Source organism: Acomys russatus, chromosome 30 (genome assembly GCF_903995435.1).
Source record: "Acomys russatus chromosome 30, mAcoRus1.1, whole genome shotgun sequence".
Taxonomy (NCBI): Eukaryota; Metazoa; Chordata; class Mammalia; order Rodentia; family Muridae; genus Acomys; species Acomys russatus.
The window spans coordinates 21457563-21477294 of record NC_067166.1 but is presented as its reverse complement, the minus strand read 5'-3'; the positions used below and the strand labels follow the sequence as shown (position 1 = coordinate 21477294).

The following is a 19732-nucleotide window of genomic DNA, read 5'->3' as shown; positions in this document are numbered from 1 at the left end:
CAGGAGCTATTGGGCGGCGGGCGGGCAGGTACCTGCAGTGCGCGAGGTCGCTGGAGTCACCGGGACAGCCGGGCGGGGCGCTGTGGCTCGGCCACGCCCCAGGAGCCCGGTCCCAGTTTCGGTGTGTGCGGCAGCCCGCGTTCTTCCGGCGGCCGCGCAGGTGAGTGGGGCGGCGATGCGGCGTCGGGGCGCGGAGCCCGCGGGGAGGGCCTGTCGCCCCGGGCACACATCCCGGGAGCGGCCTCTGATCCGCCGGGAGGCTGAAGCCGGAGCACGTGTGCGCGCCGGGCCTCGGGGGGCGGCGCGGGCGGGTTTCGCTGCAGCGACAGGTGCGGCCGGCTGGACCGTCCTTCCGGGCGCCTGGTGGCACCGCCCTCGCCACTTTCCCTGCTGTCCTGACCGGGCAACGGCCACCTTGGGGCGGAAGCCAGAGTGGATTTTCCAGAGAAGAAGGCGAAGGCGGGACGCACACCGGGTGGGTAGAGCGGTAGAGCCGGGACTGGATGGGAGAGCCAGGCGGGAATGCTGAGTCGGGGCAGCCCGAGGCTGCGGCGCCGCTGCTCCCCCACCCCAAGTACCTGAGGCTGTCCACTTTTTGGAGGCGGCGGAACTTTAGAGGCTACTAAAGAGGCGATTTGCTAGTGTAAACTAACACTAGCTTGGTTCTCGCGACGCTCAGGGAACCATTTTTCTGGCCACAGCTTTGGCATTCCCAAGTCCCTGGCTTCAACCGAACAAAAGACCTGCCACCTCAGCGAACTAGATGGAGTCTAGGGGCCTCAGGGGCAACCTGTAAGACGCCAGGGGTATTCCTAAGAATTTCAAGATGTGGTAAAACGCCGCTGACAGTTTGCTCTTCTACTAGTCTACACATTTTTATTTTTTATTTAAATGACAAAATTGGTGTAACTCAAGCGAGCCGTTTTCCACAGGTGAAGATAGGCTGAATCCGTTACAGTGAGTCATACTTTGAAGAGTTAATTAACCAGCGGGATGCCCTGTAAACCATATATACCTAGACACCTCAAACCTTGTTTAGTTTATTTGGTGTGCTTTTGCTTGTACATTCTTAGGCATGTGTTGAACGTGAATGCCTTTTTTTTTTTTTTTTTTTTTTTTTTTTTTTGACAACAAAGAGATAAAGACAAAAGTGCAAAAATAATTGCTGTTGTGCTGGCTGGTTTTATGTCAACTTGACAAGAGTTAGAGTCCTTTTTAGAAGAGGCCACCTCAGCTGAGAAAAACGCTCCCGCTAGAGTGGCCTGTGGGCAAACCTGGGACGCATGTTCTTGGCTGATGATTTATGTGTCAGAGCCCAGCTTTGCATCTGCTCTGCATCCTGTTTTGCCGCTGCGGTAGTGAGCGGTACCTCCTTAGCATGTCAGCCACCGGAGCTGCTCCATTTGCCTCAAGCACTCCTTCCAGGCATCTGCCAGCTTTTCTCCTCCACAGTTAGTTCTGTGTTTGTCACTTTCTCTACCGAGACTTCCCTGACCATGCTAAAATTATAACACACTCCCTGAGGGACGCTCCTCACTCCCTCTTTAAGACTCTGGCCCCAAATTAGTACATTATGCGTTTCCTTTGTTCACCACCTACCACCACAGAATTTAAATCCCATAAAATCAGGGAACTTAAATACAGCCTCAGTGTGCCTGATTTGTGGGAGGTTCTTAGTCAGTCTTTGTTGACTAATGGGTCTCCATTTTACAAGTAAAAGTATGCCTTAGGCTTCCTAACTTGCCTAATGCCTTAAAGGTAAGAGAACCCATGCTTTAATTTTTTTTAAATTTTTCTTTCTTTTTCAAAATTTTTATATTTTTATTAAGTATTCAGTGCTCTGCCTGCATGTATGCCTGCAGGCCAGAAGAGGATATCAGATCATATTATAGATGGTCGTGAGTCACCATGTGGTTGCTGGGAATTGAACTCAGGACCTCTGGAAGAGCAGTCAGTGCTCTTAACCTCTGAGCCATCTCTCCAGCCCAAAAGAACCTATTTTAATTAGTCACAATGTCAAGGATAGTACCATATATCTTTAAATAGCCAGTAAAAGGTATAAACAGATGAAGGGAGAAATTCAGTGTGCCTCAAACCTAGCAGTGTATTTCACAGAGATCCTTCTGCCTCTGCTTCCCGAATGGTGGGTTTAAAGGCGTGTGCCACCACTGCCCGACTTTGTTTTGTTTTTATTGTATACATATTTAGGTATTGTTTTCTTCAAGGAAGGCAAATAGACTTAGTCAAAGTGCTTTTGAAATAAATTTTTCAGGTGTATTTTAATTATTCTCATCCTAAGATGCTTTGGTTGTCCATGGCAACAGCAAATTGCCTTTAGATAATTGCTCTGGGAACAGTGGTACTCAGTTAGAGCCATTGCTGTTTTACACCTCTGGGGAGCACAGCCTGCGGTGGGTTTACCTCTGAGGACTCAATTTCTAAAATCTAGTGCCAGCTGTTAAGATTTTAGGAGGAAAGAAGCAGCTAATCTTTTCGTTTATTCTTTACTTCATTATTTTGTGTGTATGAGTGTTTTACTTGCATGGACTGAGCCCCCTAGAGGCCAGAAGAGGGAGTCAGATACCCTGGCCCCCATGTGGGTTCTGAGAATCGAACGTGGGTCCTCCAAAAGAGCAGCCAGTGATCTTCATCTCTGAGCCATCGTTGTAAACCCTCAGCTAACTTTTTTGATTAGGAAGGGAAAGGCCTCTTGTCGAGTGCTTGTTGTGTTTTAAGACCGCTTTAATGGCTCCTTGGGCATTCCAAAGCAAGTGTGTTAATTAAAAAATAATAATAATAAAGTATTTGCTGATTTAGATATCTAAAGACAAGAGCCTGGTGGGGGTGGCACACATCTTTAATCCTAGCGCTTGGGAAGCAGAGGCTTCACATCTTTGTGAATTGAAGGCCAGGTTGGTGTACAGAACGAGTCCAAGACAGTCAAGGCTACACAGAGAAACCCTGTCTAGAAAAACAAACAAACAAAAAGATTATGCTTTGGGAACATGTTTGCTTGCCCAAGTTTTGTTTTGTTTTTATATTTGTCTATAGGGTATGACATGAATTATACTTAAATGCTTTGTTATATAAAATTCAAAACTAATATTTAAATTTTTTATTACACTTAAAATGTCATAGAATACTTAAGTATATTTCTGGATAATTTAATTGTAACATGTATTTAAAATGTGTTTATCTTTTTTTTTTTTTTAATACAGTAATACTTGGCTATAACCGTGTTTGTCACCTGAGTACTGTTTTGTAACTAAGTGAATAAAATAACCAGGTTTTATTTATGAAGGATAAAATATCTAAGCATAAGTGATAACTTTAATCTTGGCCATAGGTGTGAAATCACAAATGTCGTCAGGTGATGGAAGGTCCAGGATTCGGGACAGGGGCTATAGTGAGGTCCCAAGGGACACACCTTTTCCAGATGGTACCATACAAACCCTCCAGTCTCTACACAGCAGTGAGCTGGCTGTGAGCGCAGATCCTCTGCCGCCTCCGCCTCTCCCGTTACAGCCACCATTCGGCCCAGGCTTCGACTCAAGTGACACCGAGGAACCAGCCATAGCACCGGACCTCAAGCCGGTGAGGCGCTTTATCCCGGACTCCTGGAAGACCTTCTTCCGCGGGAAGACAAAGGACCCGGGATGGGACAAGCCGGTGTCTGATATCAGATTCATCTCCGATGGTGTGGAGTGTTCACCTCCGGCCTCTCCAGCGAACCCCCGCCCACCTAACTCTTACAAAGACCCTTCCGGTGGAGGGTCAGAAGGCACCTTTAATTCCCGGCAAGAGGCAGACGCCATGTTTCCAAACCACGACCCCTATGCGTCCCTAGACCGGCACACGCAGACGGCGCGGACGTACAGTGAGAAAGTGGAGGAATACAACCTGCGGTACGCCTACATGAAGTCGTGGGCAGGCCTGCTGAGAATTCTGGGTGTGGTGGAACTGCTTCTGGGGGCTGGCGTCTTCGCCTGTGTCACGGCTTACATCCACAAAGACAACGAATGGTACAACCTGTTCGGCTATACGCAGCCCTATGGCATGGGAGGTCTGGGCAGCCTCGGTAATACATATGGGGGTTACTACTACAGTGGCCCCAAGACCCCTTTTGTGCTCGTGGTGGCTGGATTGGCTTGGATCGCCACTGTTATTATTCTAGTGCTTGGCATGTCCATGTATTACCGCACCATACTTTTGGACTCTAACTGGTGGCCCCTGACGGAGTTTGGGATTAACGTCGCCTTGTTTATCCTGTACATGGCTGCAGCCATCGTCTACGTGAACGACACCAACCGAGGCGGACTCTGCTCCTATCCATTATTTAACACGCCAATGAACGCACTGTTCTGCCGGGTAGAAGGAGGTCAGATTGCTGCCATGATCTTTCTGTTTGTCACCATGATAGTTTATCTCGTCAGCGCCCTGGTCTGCCTAAAGCTGTGGCGCCATGAGGCAGCTCGGAGACACCGGGAATACCTGGAGCAGCAGGAGGTACGTGGCTTCTTGGGCGCCTCTGTTTTGCTTCCCTTTGTTTTTCTATTACCGGTAAAACAAACAAACAAACAAACAAACACATCCCTCCTCCAAGCTTTGCCAGTTATTCTGTATCCTCACCTGTGTATGTATTTTAAGTGAGCTGAATTTCAAAAGCCCTTTCACAGCGACTTTGCCTGGGATAGCCCATTCTGCGGTCCGCCTTGTTACTGCAGAGAGATACCGCATTGCACTGGCTTGTTAACTGTGTGGTGCTGGCTGGCTGAGGAGAAGAGAAGGACGAGGCTCCTGAGTTTGGGTAGAAAAGAACAGCATACTCAGTAAATGGCCTCCTCATCAAAGCAAGTTCGGGAACGACTTTGATTCTTTCCTAAGATAAAGTGTAATAGAAACCCACGCAGTGTTTCACTTACAGGAGGGAAGTAAACATTTAAGCACCGCACTTTATCGTAGCCCCCCCCCCCCGGAAGTAAGACGGAGGAGCTGGGTAGATGGCTCAGTCAAGTGTGAGGACCCGGGTAAGAAGTCATTAGGTCTCTGTAAGAAGTGAAAAATGTTGCCGTGCACCGGTTCTCCAGTGCTGGGCTATGGGAGGTGGAGACAGGAGGATGCCTTGAAGCTCCAGAGCTATTGTAGCCTGGCCCTCCATGGCAAACTTTCAGGCCAACGGAGACCCCGTCTAAAACAGAAGGTAGAAGGTGCCTGAAGACTAACACTCTAAGTTGCCCTCTGACCTCCACTTGTGTGATGTATAGGCTTATGATCCAGCACCAACAGATGGACACACACATACACACAAATACACACACACACAAATACACACACACACACACATACACACACACACTTGCAAGTGTCTAATGGGAATACTGGCTTACACCTGTAACCTCTGCCCTTGGGAAGTTGAAGCTGTAAGGCTGTGAGTTCAAGTCCAGCCTGGGCCATGCAGTTTGAGGCCAGCCTGAGGTCCCTTTGAAGCCCCTGTCTCCAAAAGCAAAACCAGAAAAGAATATGATGAGCACGTTTGCATCAAAAATAAACATTAAATAAATAAATTGTGGTGAATATATAGTTTATATACTGGCTTTGATGGTTCAGCATTGTTTTGGAGAGTGTAAATTCCAAAATAATAAAAGTACTAAGCTGGGCATGGTAGCGCACGCCTTTGATCCCAGCACTTGAGAGGCAGAGGCTGCATGATCGATGTGAGTTCGAGGCCAGCCTCAGCTACAGCCAAGGCTACACAGAGAAACCCTGTCTTGGAAAAAAAAAGTACTGAATTTGTTTTTCTTTCTTTCTTTTTTTGGGGGTGGGGGGGGGGGAGGGAGACAGAGGTTTTCTGTGTAGTCCTGGCTGTCTTGGACTCGTTTTGTTGTAGACCAGGCTGGCCTCGAAGTCATAGTGCTCCGCCTGCCTCTGCCTCCCGAGTGCTGGGATTAAAGGCGTGCGCCACCACATCTGGCTTTTTCTTTCTTTACTAATTAAAAACACAGTGGGAATGAGATAGAGGAAAAATGATGGCAATACTTAGTGAGTTATGTAAAAATCCATTAAACTTATTTGAGTTTGCCAACAGCAAACATTAGGTAGGTTGTGCTGCTTCTAGGGTGCTCTGCACTAAGCTGGTATTTCACTGTCTCCCAATAGGTTCAGTAGAACCCCCGATTCCACTGAAAATATCACTATTTGCCGAAAATTGGTCCTTAATTAAATTGAGTTATGTCGTAAAAATTTCCATTCCTACATTCTCCAAGTCCTCATAGATTCTATAAAATTGCACATGTATAATAAAGATTAAATCCTGTCCCTTTATGAGCACATCTTCAGCTTTTTTTTTTCCACCATGAATGCGACACATGTTTGTTTGAGACATGGCTCACTGGGTACCCCCAGCTGGCCTGGACCCCACTATGTAGACCAGGACCTCACATAGAGCTGCCTGCATCCACCTCTGCTGGGGTGAATGTGTGCCACCAATCCTGGCCCTGCAGGTGGTTTTTATAACACTTAATGTGTTAATCAAGAAACTTCTCAGGCCGGGCGTGGTGGCACACGGCTTTAATCCCAGCACTCGGGAGGCAGAGGCAGGTGGATCACTGTGAATTCAAGGCCAGCCAGCCTGGTCTACAAAGCAAATCCAGGATAGCCCAGGCTACACAGAGAAACCCTGTCTCAAAAACAAAAACAAAAAAACAAGAAACTTCTCATAGCTCACACCTGTAATCCCAGCACTTGGGGAGGTACAGGCAGGTGGATCCTCTGTGAGTTCGAGGCCAGCCTGGTCTACAAAGTGAGTCCAGGCCACTCAAGGCTCCAAGGAGAAACACTGCCTTGCGAAAGAAAGAAAGAAAGAAAGAAAGAAAGAAAGAAAGAAAAAGAAAGAAAGTTAGTTCTCAGGTCCTAATGTGAGCCATACTCTATTGTTACAAAGTATACATACAAAAAACCTCAATATCTATTCAAGTTACTTCTAAGCCCTGCCTCAGTATTTCAAGTGCATTTCATAAATTTAACTCTGTCTAAATTAAAGAAATTCAAATTGTTATCTTTTGGTTTGGGTTTTCCAGAGAATTTTGCTATGCAACCCTGGCTGGCCTGATACTATCTGTCAAACAGGCCTTGAATTCACAAGCTCGCTCTCCCTCAGCCTTTGCTCCAGGTGTGCTGGCCAAGAACTTTGGATTCTAATGTGTAAGACCCAAAATAGGGAGACTTACTCCTCTTGATAATTTTATGCTACTTTAATAATCATTTTTAATTATTTAAGTGTCAAAAGTCTACTACATTAACATGATTGTAATTATTACCGTATTTTCCTTCAACAAAAGCTTATTTTCTGCCAGGTGGTGGTGGTGCATGCACGCCTTTTTAGTCCCAGCATTCAGGAGGCAGAGACAGGTGGATCTCTGAGTTTGAGGCCAGCCTGGTCTTTAGAACGAGTTCCAGCATAGCCAGGGCTACACAGATAAAACCTGTCTTGAAAACAAACAAAACCCCAAACAACTTACTTTTGTTTTTGAGAGGAAGTCTTACTATATAGAGCCCAGGTTGGATTCAGATTGATTGTGTACCCCAGGATGGCTTATAGCTCACTGTAATCCTCCTGTCTCAGCCTCCCAGAGAGCTAGAAGTACAGGTGTAACCCAGCATGTTCATCTTAAAAACTTTCTGTAAGATTTGTTTTACAATATTTGATTAAATTTGAATTAAAATTTAAATTATTGAAGGTGATATAATAGCCTCTTTTTTTTCTATTAATTTTATAAAGTAAGTATATCAACTTTTGGGCTGGAGAAATGGCTCAAAAAAGGCTAGGCTCACAACCATAAATATAAGAGTTCAGTTCCCAGCACCCACGGCTGTCTCTCCAGCCACCATAATTAAAAAAAAAAAAGTATATCAACTTTTAATTATGCAGGTGCTGGCCATGATGGGCCATATCTATAATCCCAGCACTTGAGGCAGAAGCAAGATTAAGGCCAACCTGATCCATGCAGTGAGTTCTAGGCTAGTCTGGGCTACATAGCAAGATCATATCTCATAAAACAAATGAAAACAAAATTAATCTAATCATTCAAGATAAAATAACCAGAAATAAATAAAATCTAGGTAGTATCCAAGCAACTTACCTAACAATACCTACTTTCCCCATATCTCCAAGTACTCTGTATGCCCCTGGTAAACAGGAACCACAATTACCTGTCATCCTCTGGTTCCCCACTGGGGTTTCCCACCTGCCCAGAGAAATGAGCAAATGGGCTGGGCGGTGGTGGTGCACTTTTTTAATCCCAGCACTTGGGAGGCAGAGGCAAGCAGATTGCTGTGAGTTCGAGGCCAGCCTGGTCTGCAAAGCGGGCCCAGGATAGTCAAGGCTACATAGAGAAAGCCTGTCTCGCAAAGAAGAAGAAGGAGGAGGAAGAGGAGAAATATGAGCAAACGAACTTGGGGAACTAGCATCAAGTAGAGAATTGCCTTCTAGAAACTGAGATTGGGGGAGGAGTGCAAATGGAAGGAAACATTTGCAAAATAGCTTCTGTTTTTACTTATGTGTGTGTTGTCTGTGTATACAATGTATACTTGTGTGTGCAGTGCCCAAAGAGGCCAGAAGAGGGCGTGGGTCCCAGGCAGTTGTGAGTCCCTGCCAGGGCAGTAACTGCAGTAGTTGGCTGAGCCACCCCCCCCCCCTTTGAAATCACTTTAACTGCTTTGTTCTTGTTATTCCAGATAAATGACCCATCGTTGTTGTCATCGAAAAGGACAATGGTGAGAACACTCTAAGTTATGCCGCATCTGTACACTTGCTAAACACTTATCTCTGGTGAATATTTGTTGACACTAGAAGCATCCATGTATGAAGCTATGGTTCTAAGCTCTAATGAGGACTTTCAGCTTTTTTTTTTCTTGTATACTATGTACATTGGTGGTTTTGGCTGCATGTGTGTTTGTGTGAGGGTGTTAGATCCCTGAAACTGGAGTTACAGACAGTTGTGAGCTGCCATGTGGATGCTGGGAATTGAACTCTGGTCCTCTGGTAGTGTAGCCAATGTTCTTAACTGCTGAGCCATCTCTCCAGGTCCGACTTGCAGCTTTTTTCCGATACTGAAAGGACCAAAATTAGGCCGTCTTCCCTACAGCCGCTCTGCATTGTGTTACAGGAGTGTTTTTGTAAGTGAACGCAATTGGTCTTCCTTATATGCCCTCATATACTTGCTTATCTGAGAAGTTCTCACTGTGTGGCCCAGGCTGGCATTTCCTTCATCTCCTGGTTCTGCCTCCCGTGCTATGGGACTCGGGAGGAGGAGGCAGGCGGGTTGCTGTGAGTTCGAGGCCAGCCTGGTCTACAAAGAGAGTTCCATGATAGCCAAGACTATACAGTAGAACCCTGTCTTGGAAAAAAAAGAAAAGAAAGAAAGAGAGAAAGAAAGAAAGAAAGAAAGAAAGAAAGAAAGAAAGAAAGAAAGAAGAAAAAGAAAGAAAGAGAGAAAGAAAGAAAGAAAGAAAGAAAGAAAGAAAGAAAGAAAGAAAATGACTGGTGCCTGTGTCGTGCCTGGTGGCTCAAACCTGTAATTCCACATTCAGGAGGTTAACTTGAGAGGATTAGGGCCAGCCCCGGCTATGTAGTGAGTTCCAGAACAGTCTGGGCTAGAGTGAAACCTTGTCTTAAAAACAAGCAAACACACAAAATGAGGGTTCTTACCTGAATCTTTGTATGTTGTTTGAGACAGGGTTTCTTTGTGTAGCCTTGGCTGTCCTGGACTCACTTTGTAGACCAGGCTGGCCTCAAACTCACAGTGATCCATCTGCCTCTGCCTCCCAAGTGCTGGGATTAAAGGCGTGCACCGCCACTGCCTGGCCTTACCTGAATCTTTTTAACTTAGAAACATAGTTCATTATGGACTCTGCCATCCAGTGTGTCTATCTGGTCCAAATCCATGTCTTTGACCAGGGCAGGGGCACTGTATGTCTAAGAGTTATTGCTGAGCTCCAAGTCAGTGCATTTTGAGGTTTGGTTTAACATTAGCTCGCTGTCAAAGCCACCAGCTGTTACCTCATCACACACCACAGGCCTGGTTAGTGGAAGCTGATAACCAGAGCAGGGAAAGAGATCTGGCACACAGAAGTTTCCTCTCAGATAGTTCAATGCTAAAGAGCCACCATGCAATAGAAATCCATTTATTCAAACCAAAATACTTCCTCTAAGCCAGGTGGTGGTATGCACCTTTAATCCCACACTTGGGAGGTAGAGGCAGGTGAAACTGTGAGTCTAGGATGGCCAGGGCTACATAGAGAAACCCTGTCTTGAAAAACAAAACAAAACAAACCAACAAACAGAAAACACTACCACCACCAACAAAAAAGCCCAACCACTTCCTCTAATGTTTAGCCCCATGAGTCACTCTGAAGATTGAGGTATCATCATTGGGATGAGGAACACCCCTAACCTTCAGGGAGCATAGCAGAATGAATATGGTCCTCAAAATGCATTCCCCAGTGTCTCTGCCACTTCTCAATTGCCGTGATAAAACATCATGACCAAGGCAGCTTATAAAAGAAAGTGTTTAATTTGGGGCTTGCGGTTTCAGAGAGTTAGAGTTCATGCTACATGAAAGGTGTGGTGGCAGGAACAGCTGAGAGTGAGTAGGAGGAGACAGAGAGACACACTGGGACTGGCATGGGCATTTAGGCCCAGTGACACGCCTCCTCCAACAAGGCCACGCCCCCTAATCCTTCCCAAGCAGTTCCACCAACTGGGAACCAAGTATTTAAACATATGGGCCTATGGGGACCGTCACATTCAAACAGCCTCAGCAAGACATCCTTGTCTCTGTTTTGGTATTCTGCTACCTCCTGTGTTTTGTTTGTTTACTGTTTTGTTTTTGTTTGTTTTGTTTTGTTTGTTTGTTTTTTGGTTTTGTTTTGCTTTGGGTCCCGTTGGCTAGTTGTGATGTGATCTCTTCCTGTCTAGCTTGTGGGTCTGGAGCTTCTCCTTTCCAGATCTCTTTCCCTGCTCTGGTTATCAACTTCCACTAACCAGGCCTGTGGTGTTTGATGAGGTAATAGCTGGTGGCTTTGACAGCGAGCTAATGTTAAACCAAACCTCAAGACCAGTCAGGAAGCGGGGAAGTGGGAAAACAAAGGACTTCCTAAAAGCTGCCATAGCAATAGAGGGCGAAGCTTCAAAATTCTTCATTGCATTTTTTTTACTTTTCAGGGATGGGTGGGTAGGCTTAAGATGTTAGTGGAGGAGAAAGAAGTTTCTGCATCAGAGCAGCTATGTTTCCAGGCAGGGCCCCAGTTTCCTCCAGTTGTGGTTGGCACTGCCCGCCTCCTTCATCAAGCTCACTTCTAGTATGCTTCTAGAACTGAGGGCAGCTTAGTACGCGAACAATGTCCACTCGAGTAAACAGGTTTCTGCCTGTTGCTCATTTAAAGCAGCGGTTCTCAATGTTCCCAACGCTGCAACCCTTTAACATGGCTCCTCGTGTTCTGGAAAGTTATTTTCATTGCTATCTCATAACTGTAATGTTGCTACTGTTGTGAATCTTACTGTAAATATCTGTGTTTTTTGATGGTCTTAGGCGAGCCCTCTGAAAGGGTTGTTCAGCACTCATCACCCCCCCCCCCCCACACACACACAAATGGGTCAAGACCCATAGATTGAAAAGCATTGATTTAAGTAAGTCTCCGTGCAGCTGGGTGTGGTGGCGCACGCCTTTGATCCCAGCACTGGGGAAGCTGAGGCAGGTGGATCGCTGTGAGTTCCAGGCCAGCCTGGTCTACAAAGTGAGTCCAGGACAGCTAAGGCTACCACAGAGAAACCCTGTCTCAAAAAACCATACAAAAACAAAAACAAGTCCAGGACAGCCAAGACTACACAGAAGGACCCTGTCTTGGGGGCCGGGGGATTCTCTGCATTGACAGAACACTCGCCTGGCATGCTCTGAACCTCGAGGTTCAGTCTCTAGCATCATAAAAACCAAATACTTGCAGAGTTTACTTGTGACTTTTCTGGTGAGGGTCTACTTACCCCCTCTGAACCCTTTCTCTGCTGCCTGCCATCCTTGGCTGGTATTCTGCAAGCACTGCAATTAAATGCTGAACGACTTTTGACTCCCTGTTCTAGAAGAATTCTCTGCAGGTGCCACTCCTGTGTCCCTTCTGCTGGCTTTGTTCGAAGCCTGCCCCAGCCATTTGCTTTTCTCTTTCCCAAACATGTAATATTGTTTATCGAAGGGTGTGGCTAGAGTCCTGCCTATCGGCCTCCCTGGGCCCCAAGGCCACAGTTTGAGAACACTCACACCCTGAGCTAAGAATGTTTCATGCCTTGTCCTCAGACTGGGCAGAGCAAGCGACTCTCAAAGACTGACACCAGAAAAGCTGCTTTCTGGAGCACTGTTGTTTTATTCCGTTTTTGTTTTGAGACAAGATCTTGCTATGTAGCCCAGGCTAGCTTCAGCTGATCTTCCTGTCACAGTCTCTCATGTGCTGAGACAAGTGTGTGCCAGTATACCTTGCAGAAAGTGTCTTTCTTTTTTTTTTCTTTAAAGATTTGTTTATTATTTATACAGTGTTCTGCCTGCATGTATGCCTGCACCCCAGAAGAGGGCATCAGATCTCATTATAGATGGTTGTGAGCTACCATTTGGTTGCTGGGAATTGAACTCAGAACCTTTGAAGGAATAGACAGTGCTCTTAACCTCTGAGCCATCTCTCCAGCCCAGAAAGCATCTTTCAACTTTCTCTTTCTTTCTTTCTTTCTTTCTTTCTTTCTTTCTTTCTTTCTTTCTTTTTTTTTTTTTTGTTGTTGTTTTTGAGACAGGGTTTCTCTGTGTAGCCTTGGCTGTCCTGGACTCATTTTGTAGACCAGGCTGTCCTGGAACTCACAGTGATCCGCCTGTCTCTTCCTCCCAGAGTGCTGGGATTACAGGCGTGTGCCACCACACCCTGCTATAAGACTCATGGTGTTGGCAGGTTAAGACTCTGTCATAACCAGGCATGTGACAGGAAGCAGCAGCCATGTTTACTGCTCACATCTTGATCTGAATGCAGGAAGCAGAGAGCACAGTGAGAACGGGATGAGTCTCCCCAAACTCCAGCCCCCCACCCTCCCCCACATCCCCACCCTCCCAGACAGGGTCTCTCTGTCCTGGAACTTGCTTTGTAGACCAGGCTGGCCTCGAATTCATAGAGATCTACCTGCCCCTGCCTCTAGCGTGCTGGGATTAAAGGTGTGTGCTACCACGCAGGGCTTGGGATGAAAGTCTTTTCAAACCTCAGAGTCCACACTTCCTACTCCCCCTTCAGTGACACAGCTCCTCCAACAAGGCCACGCCTCCGCCAACAAGGCCACGCCTCCGCCAACAAGGCCACGCCTCCTAATCCTTCCCGAACAGCTTCACCTACTGCCTGCCAAGCACTCGCCATTCTCACGCGAACCATCACACAGCCTTACTGACTGCACCATCTCACCAGCCCGTACCGGGGGTAACCTTGAACTCACAGCAACCCTTCTGCCTCAGGCCTCCCAGGTGCTGGAGATAGTCATGAAGCGCCGACGCCCCTCTCATCATCAGCTTTTGAAATATGCTGATTAGGAGAGGAAGATGTTTATGCTGCCACTTCCCAAATGTGATCCTGTTCAGCTGGCCCCACTGAGAACACCTTTGCGTGTAGAAGACACGGAACTCTAAATGATTGTTGTTTTCCCACTTTTCCTATTCCCTCTTCCATTTTCTCCTAATTTCTTGGGGAGACTTGCCCGCTCCCCACCTACCCCCCCCCCCCGCCATGGGCCTCTCCCCCATCTCTGCCCCCTTTCCCCTCCCCCTCCCGCTCCCTTGGACACATCCATCATTCTTCTTTTTCCCTACAGTGTGAAATGGCCACCAGTGACAGACAGAGAGACCAAGGAGTTAATTTCAAAGAGTTGAGCACAACAACAAAAGTGACTCCTGAACTCCTGAGTGGACACATCCCTCCCGGACACATCCCTAAGCCCATCGTGATGCCTGACTATGTGGCGTGAGTCCACCTCATTTGGGCCGTCTTCTAGTTTGTCATCAAGGCACCACTGTGCTTAAGGTCGTTTAGTTGGATGTGTTTGTTATCCATGGTAACGCACTGGAAAAGAAGAAAGGTACTCAGGTCCGGCCAGTGAGGGGGCAGCAAGCTGACCCGCCTCCCCAGTTCAGCTTGTTTAGTGAAAGGCCCCATGTTTTTCCACTCGTACCTAGAACCCAGTGTCTTTTTTTGTGGGGAGATGGGGTATTTTTTTCTCAAGACAAGGTATCTCTGCATAGCCTTGGCTGTTCTGGACTTACTTTGTAGGCCAGGCTGGCCTCGAACTCACAATGATCCGCCTACCTCTGCCTACCGAGTGCTGAGATTAAAAAGGTGTGCGCCACCACGCTCGGCGAACCCAGCGTCTTGAGCATGCTAAGCAAGTGTTACCACAGACCTCCCGCAGTGAAAAGTTGTCACTCCGATTTGTGATTTTTTTTCCCCCTTCAGAAAATATCCTGTGATTCAGACGGATGACGACCGAGAACGCTATAAAGCTGTGTTCCAAGACCAGTTTTCAGAGTACAAAGAGCTGTCTGCGGAAGTGCAGGCCATCCTGAGGAAGCTGGACCAGCTGGACTCGGTAATGAGCAGGCTGCCTCATCACTCTGCAAACCAACAGGTCGGTGTCAGAGGGAGGCCGAAGTGGAGGGGAGGAGTAAATCTGCACGGTCTGAGGATCCCCCAACACCTGTATCTGCTGTCTGGGAAAGTGTCTGAGATCTTCGGGGTGGCAAAACAGCGTTTCCACCCCTGTCTGTAGAACACTGTGTGCAGTAGACCTTATGATTGAGCCTAGTGCTACAAAAAAGAGAGAAAAGTAGAGAAAAATAAAAGCTTAACGCTGGGCATGGTGGTGCACGCCTTTAATCTCAGCGCTCAGGAGGCAGAGGCAGGCAGATCACTGTGAGTTCGAGGCCAGCCTGGTCTACAAAGGGAGTCCAGGACAGCCAAGGATACACAGAGAAACCCTGTCTCGAAAAACAAAACAAAACAAGACAAAAGAAAAAGAAAAAAAAAGAAAGAAAAAGCTTAACAAATTATTTAACTTAATGTCTTTCGCCATCGCTATTTTCTTTTTGTCTTTTTTTTTTTTTTAATGCTGGGGACCAAACCCAGGTCTTGTGTATTGTAGGCAGCACACTGTCATCCTCAGCCCACACTCAAAGTCGAACAAGTCCAGGAGTAGTTGTGGGACAGTGTAGTCGCACCCATCTCAGTCCCAAAGGGAAAAGAGTACTGGGGGGACGGCCTAGAGCCATGCTGAGCCCCTAGACACCCCATCTGAGTGACCACCAGGGTTAGAGCAAAGAGGAAAGCCACAGTGGAGGCAGAAAGTATGGGAATAGAAGGCTGGGCGGTCTGGGCGCACGCCTTTAATCCCAGCACTCGGGAGGCAGAGGCGGGCGGATCTCTTGAGTTCCAGGTCAGTGAGGACTACATAGTGAGACTCTATCTCAAAAAACAAACACGAGGGGGCTGGAGAGATGGCTCAGAGGTTAAGAGCACTAGCTGCTCTTCCAAAGGTCCTGAGTTCAATTCCCAGCAACCACATGGTGGCTCACAGCCATCTATAATAAGATCTGGTTCCCTCTTCTGGTGTGCAGGGGTACATGCAGGCAGAGCTTTGTATACATAATAAAGAAATAAATATTAAAAAAAAAAAAACAAACAAACACGAAACATCGTTTCAAGAACAGAATAAATCCAGCAAATGCTGAAATACTGTGTCAGTTACTACCGTTTGGAAACAATTCAAGATCCAAAAGGGTAAACAAGTGTAGAGGTTGTGTGAGAAGAGCCGTGTGTGGTGGCAGAAGCCGGCAGTCCCAGCTGCCTCTGACCTAAACAAGAAGCCCCTGAGCTCAGGCACTCTAAGCCAAGGAAACTGTGGGATCTTGCCTCAAAAGAGGTTGTGTAGTGCCCCACCCCCCCAACGTGGAGGCTCACGCCTTTAATCCTAGCACTCAGTAGGTAGAGGTAGTTGGAACTCTCTGAGTTCAGGGGCAACCTCGGCAACAGAGTGAGTTCCAGGACAGTCAGGGCTACACAGAGAAATCCTGTCTCCAAAAAACAAACAATAACAAGAAACAAAACAACAAAAAGTTGTGTAACGATGCCGGGCGTGGTGGCGCACGCCTTTACTCCCAGCACTCGGGAGGCCGAGGCAGGCGGATCACTGTGAGTTTCAGACCAACCTGGTGTACAAAGGGAGTCCAGGACAGCCAAGGCTACACAGAGAAACTCTGTCTCAAAAAAACAAAAAGAAAAACAAAAAGTTGTATAAGGAAAAAAGGAAAAGGAGAAACAAGACATTCATGGAGAAATGAAAACATTTTTGTAATCATCTGTCGTATTGGGGAGTCAACCTCTTCACAAATCGTATGTTTACTATAAGATTTCTAATAGAATTAGGAGGAACCTTATATTAGCTGTTAGGAGTTCCAGCCTCTTACTCCCAACGCATGATTCACAACAAGGCGCTTTCCAAGGAGGATGGAGATGATGGTACCAGCCAGTGCTGTGGTTTTATGTACCAAGTGCCCCGCCCCCCCATACACACACAACCATTTGAAGTGCTTATGGTTATTATTTTCAGGGAAAAGGAATGTTAGAACAAATGGCATTCCCAGGGTCACATGGCTGCTTGTCACACTCCCTGGAGGCCAGCGCTTGGCAGGTAGTTAGTGTGCAAATGTTTGTCCGGTTACTTATTCTAACAAAAGCTAAAAGGGGAGCTAGAATAGGTAACAGGGAGGTTTGTTTTTGAGGTGGGATCTCCCTCTGTATCCCAGGCTGACTTTGAATTCACAATGGTGCCACGCCTGCCACCAAGTGCCAGAAGACAGAGTTTCTCTGGGTTAGCCTTGGCTGTCCTGGACTCACTTTGTAGAATAGGCTGGCCTCGAACTCACAGCCATCCACCTGCCTCTGCCTCCCGAGTGCTGGGATTAAAGGTGTTTGTGCGCCACCACTATCTGGCTTTTTTTTTTTTTTTTTTTTTTTTTGCGGGGGTGGGAGGGTGGAGAGGTGGTGGGTTTGTTTTTGTTTTGTTTTGTTTGCTTTTTGTTTTGTTTTTTTCAAGACAGGGTTTCTCTGTGTTAGCCTTGGCTGTCCTGGACTCACTTTATAGACCAGGCTGGCCTCAAACTCACAGAGATCCACCTGCCTCTGCCTCCTGGGTGCTAGGATTGTAAAAGCATGTTTTAACCTAAACAAAAATATATTATTTTTAGGAACACGAGAGAATTTCAAGAATTCATGAAGAGTTTAGGAAAAAAAAGAATGTGAGTAAAATAATTTTCTTGGTCAAAGTATTCTTGGCCCGGTACACTGGTGATAAGTGGCAGTCTTCCGATTTCTGTTAAGCTGAATTATTATTAAATGTGTCTCCATGGAGTCTACTGACTTGTGAGCTCCCGTGAAGGGTGGAGTTGGAAAAAGTATGGGAGAGACATTTATTCATATACCTTCACTTACCTTTTTTGTGTTTTGACTACTAAAGGTACCTCTACTTTGTACCTTCCCCCTTGGTTTTGCTGTGAACCTAAAACATGGGTTATTTTGTGTTGAGAGTAGAGAGTGTGACTGTTGTCCTTACTATGCGGGTTGTATCTCTGGCTTAATTCTGCTGTGGCATGCTGTTTTCTTTGTGAGTTAGTCACTGAGGAAAGCAGGTACCGAATAATGACTGTTTTGTTTTTTTCCATAGGATCCTTCATTTCTGGAAAAAAAGGAGCGCTGTGATTACCTCAAGAACAAACTTTCACACATAAAGCAAAGAATTCAAGAATATGATAAAGTAATGAATTGGGATACGCAAGGTTATCCTTAGACCCTGCTGAAACTGTTTTTATACCCAACTGCCTGTACACTGCCTGTACACGTTGGTCTCCTGGGTGAGGAGCAGGTGCTTCCAGGTCAGCTTTTGCTCGGCTTAACCCCCTCCAAGGTTAAACAGTGTGATCTTGCTCAAACATTTCAAAACAAAGTCAAACCCACGAGGGGCTTTTACCGAGATGGAGGTGACCATGTATCCACCTGTGCCCAGTGTCATGTTTTTCTCATTAACAAGGACTTGAAGCCGAGATCAGTTGTCACACACTCTGTGATCTTAGGTGAGTCGATTAGCCATCTGTGCCTGTTTCTTCTGTAAAACGGTACCTACCTCATAGGGCAGTTATGACGTGCTTGTATTCCTTAAGCAGCCACAGCAGGACCTGCCACTGTGTAAGTACCGCGTTCATGCAGGGTGGGGATGGGGGAGTGCTGAGGACGTGTTGCTGAAATGGGCGAGCTACTCAGCACAAGTCTCTAGTAGCAGTTCTTAGTGAGCAAGCGTCAACAGCTAACCAAAGGCTTGTGGCCCATAAATTTATCTTTGTGTTTTTCACCTTTGCCTTAAGCAGATGTTTCACCATGCATATATATCCCCATGCCCCACAGCTCAGCCTGTCCTGTGCACACGTGGACCACACCTTTCCAGGTGCTTAGATTCCTTCATTTGCACACTTTATTTTACCAAGAGTCATCTTGGCTGAAAGTCTAGCCTTGAAAAATGTTTTGCTTTGTTTGTTTGGTTGGTTGGTTTGGTTTGGTTTTTTGAGACAGGGTTTCTCTGTGTAGCCTTGGCTGTCCTGGAGTCACTTTGTAGACCAGACCAGGCTGGCCTCACACTCACAGTGATCTGCCAGCCTCTGCTTCCCAAGAGTTTTGCTGTTTTTTAATATGAAAAAAATATAAGGAATATTTTTTTTAAAAAGAAGTCGTTGAGGGGCGGATGACCCAGCTTGTCTTTGTTGGTGAAACTGGCATTACTCTTGCAGTCCGCCTTCTACAGTGAGACCTTGTCTCAGAACAGGAAACAAACCAGCCGGGCATGGTGGCGCATGCCTTTAATACCAGAACTTTGGAGGCAGAGGCAGGCTGATCTCTGTGAGTTCGAGGCCAGCCTGGTCTATAAAGCCAGGACAGCCAAGGCTATGTGGAGAAACCCTGACTTGAAAAACCAACCAACAAACCAGCCAAACAAACATAAAGAACACAAGGCAAAGAGGAGGAAAGCGAGAAACACAAGTACTTTCAATTAAATAAATACGGTGGCATGTGCACACTATGCAAAGTAACACTCAGGAGCTGAGGCAGGAGGATGTGAAGTTCAAAGCCAGCTGGACTACAAAGCAAGCCCCCCTCCCCTTTTTAAAAATATTAATGTAAGATATTACCATTTTATACCTTTAAAAAATTTAGGTTAGCATTAAAATTAAATGGTAAAGACATGTAACTTTGTGGAACATTATTTTACTACGATTATAAATGTTAATCTTTTAACACCTATGCTGTAGCACTGATTTTTTATGTTATAGCAAGGCATAGCTGTATTAAAATGTCAGTTACCTTCTATTTTGTGTTTTTTTCTTTATTGGTTGCTTTTCAAACATCCCCGTGTTCACCAGGAATGCTATTGAAAATACTTTTCCTTTTCCTTTTTTTTTCTGAGACAGGGTCTCTCTGTGTTAACCTTGGCTGTCCTGGACTCGATTTGTAGACCAGGCTGGCCTTGAACTCACAGCACTGGGATTAAAGGAATGTGCCACCATGCACAGCTGAAAATACTTTTCCTTAATCAGAAAATAAATTGGGGGGCTGGAGAGACAATGTC

At 46.3% G+C, this 19732-nt stretch overlaps 2 protein-coding genes across 2 annotated transcripts in view; one reads left to right on the top strand and one right to left on the bottom strand.

Annotated features, from left to right (window-relative positions):
• The window catches only part of Taf9 (TATA-box binding protein associated factor 9), a 720252-nt gene that overhangs the window by 31982 nt on the left and 668538 nt on the right, over positions 1-19732 (bottom strand). The window lies entirely within an intron of this gene.
• On the top strand, positions 347-17918 carry Marveld2 (MARVEL domain containing 2). The gene is made up of 7 exons (XM_051172473.1): positions 347-475; positions 3347-4506; positions 8734-8772; positions 13883-14031; positions 14521-14692; positions 17307-17357; positions 17783-17918. Exons 2-7 carry the CDS (start codon positions 3361-3363, stop codon positions 17903-17905), a joined length of 1680 nt encoding a protein of 559 aa, XP_051028430.1. The 5' UTR covers positions 347-475; positions 3347-3360; the 3' UTR covers positions 17906-17918.

Excerpts from the sequence above, each read along its gene's own strand:
- Marveld2 (XM_051172473.1), top strand. The coding sequence starts at position 3,361 with ATGTCGTCAGGTGATGGAAGGTCCAGGATTCGGGACAGGGGCTATAGT. Across the intron at positions 8,773-13,882 it reads TGTCATCGAAAAGGACAATG|TGTGAAATGGCCACCAGTGA; the intron begins GTGAGAACACTC and ends TTTTCCCTACAG. Across the intron at positions 14,693-17,306 it reads ATCACTCTGCAAACCAACAG|GAACACGAGAGAATTTCAAG; the intron begins GTCGGTGTCAGA and ends TATTATTTTTAG.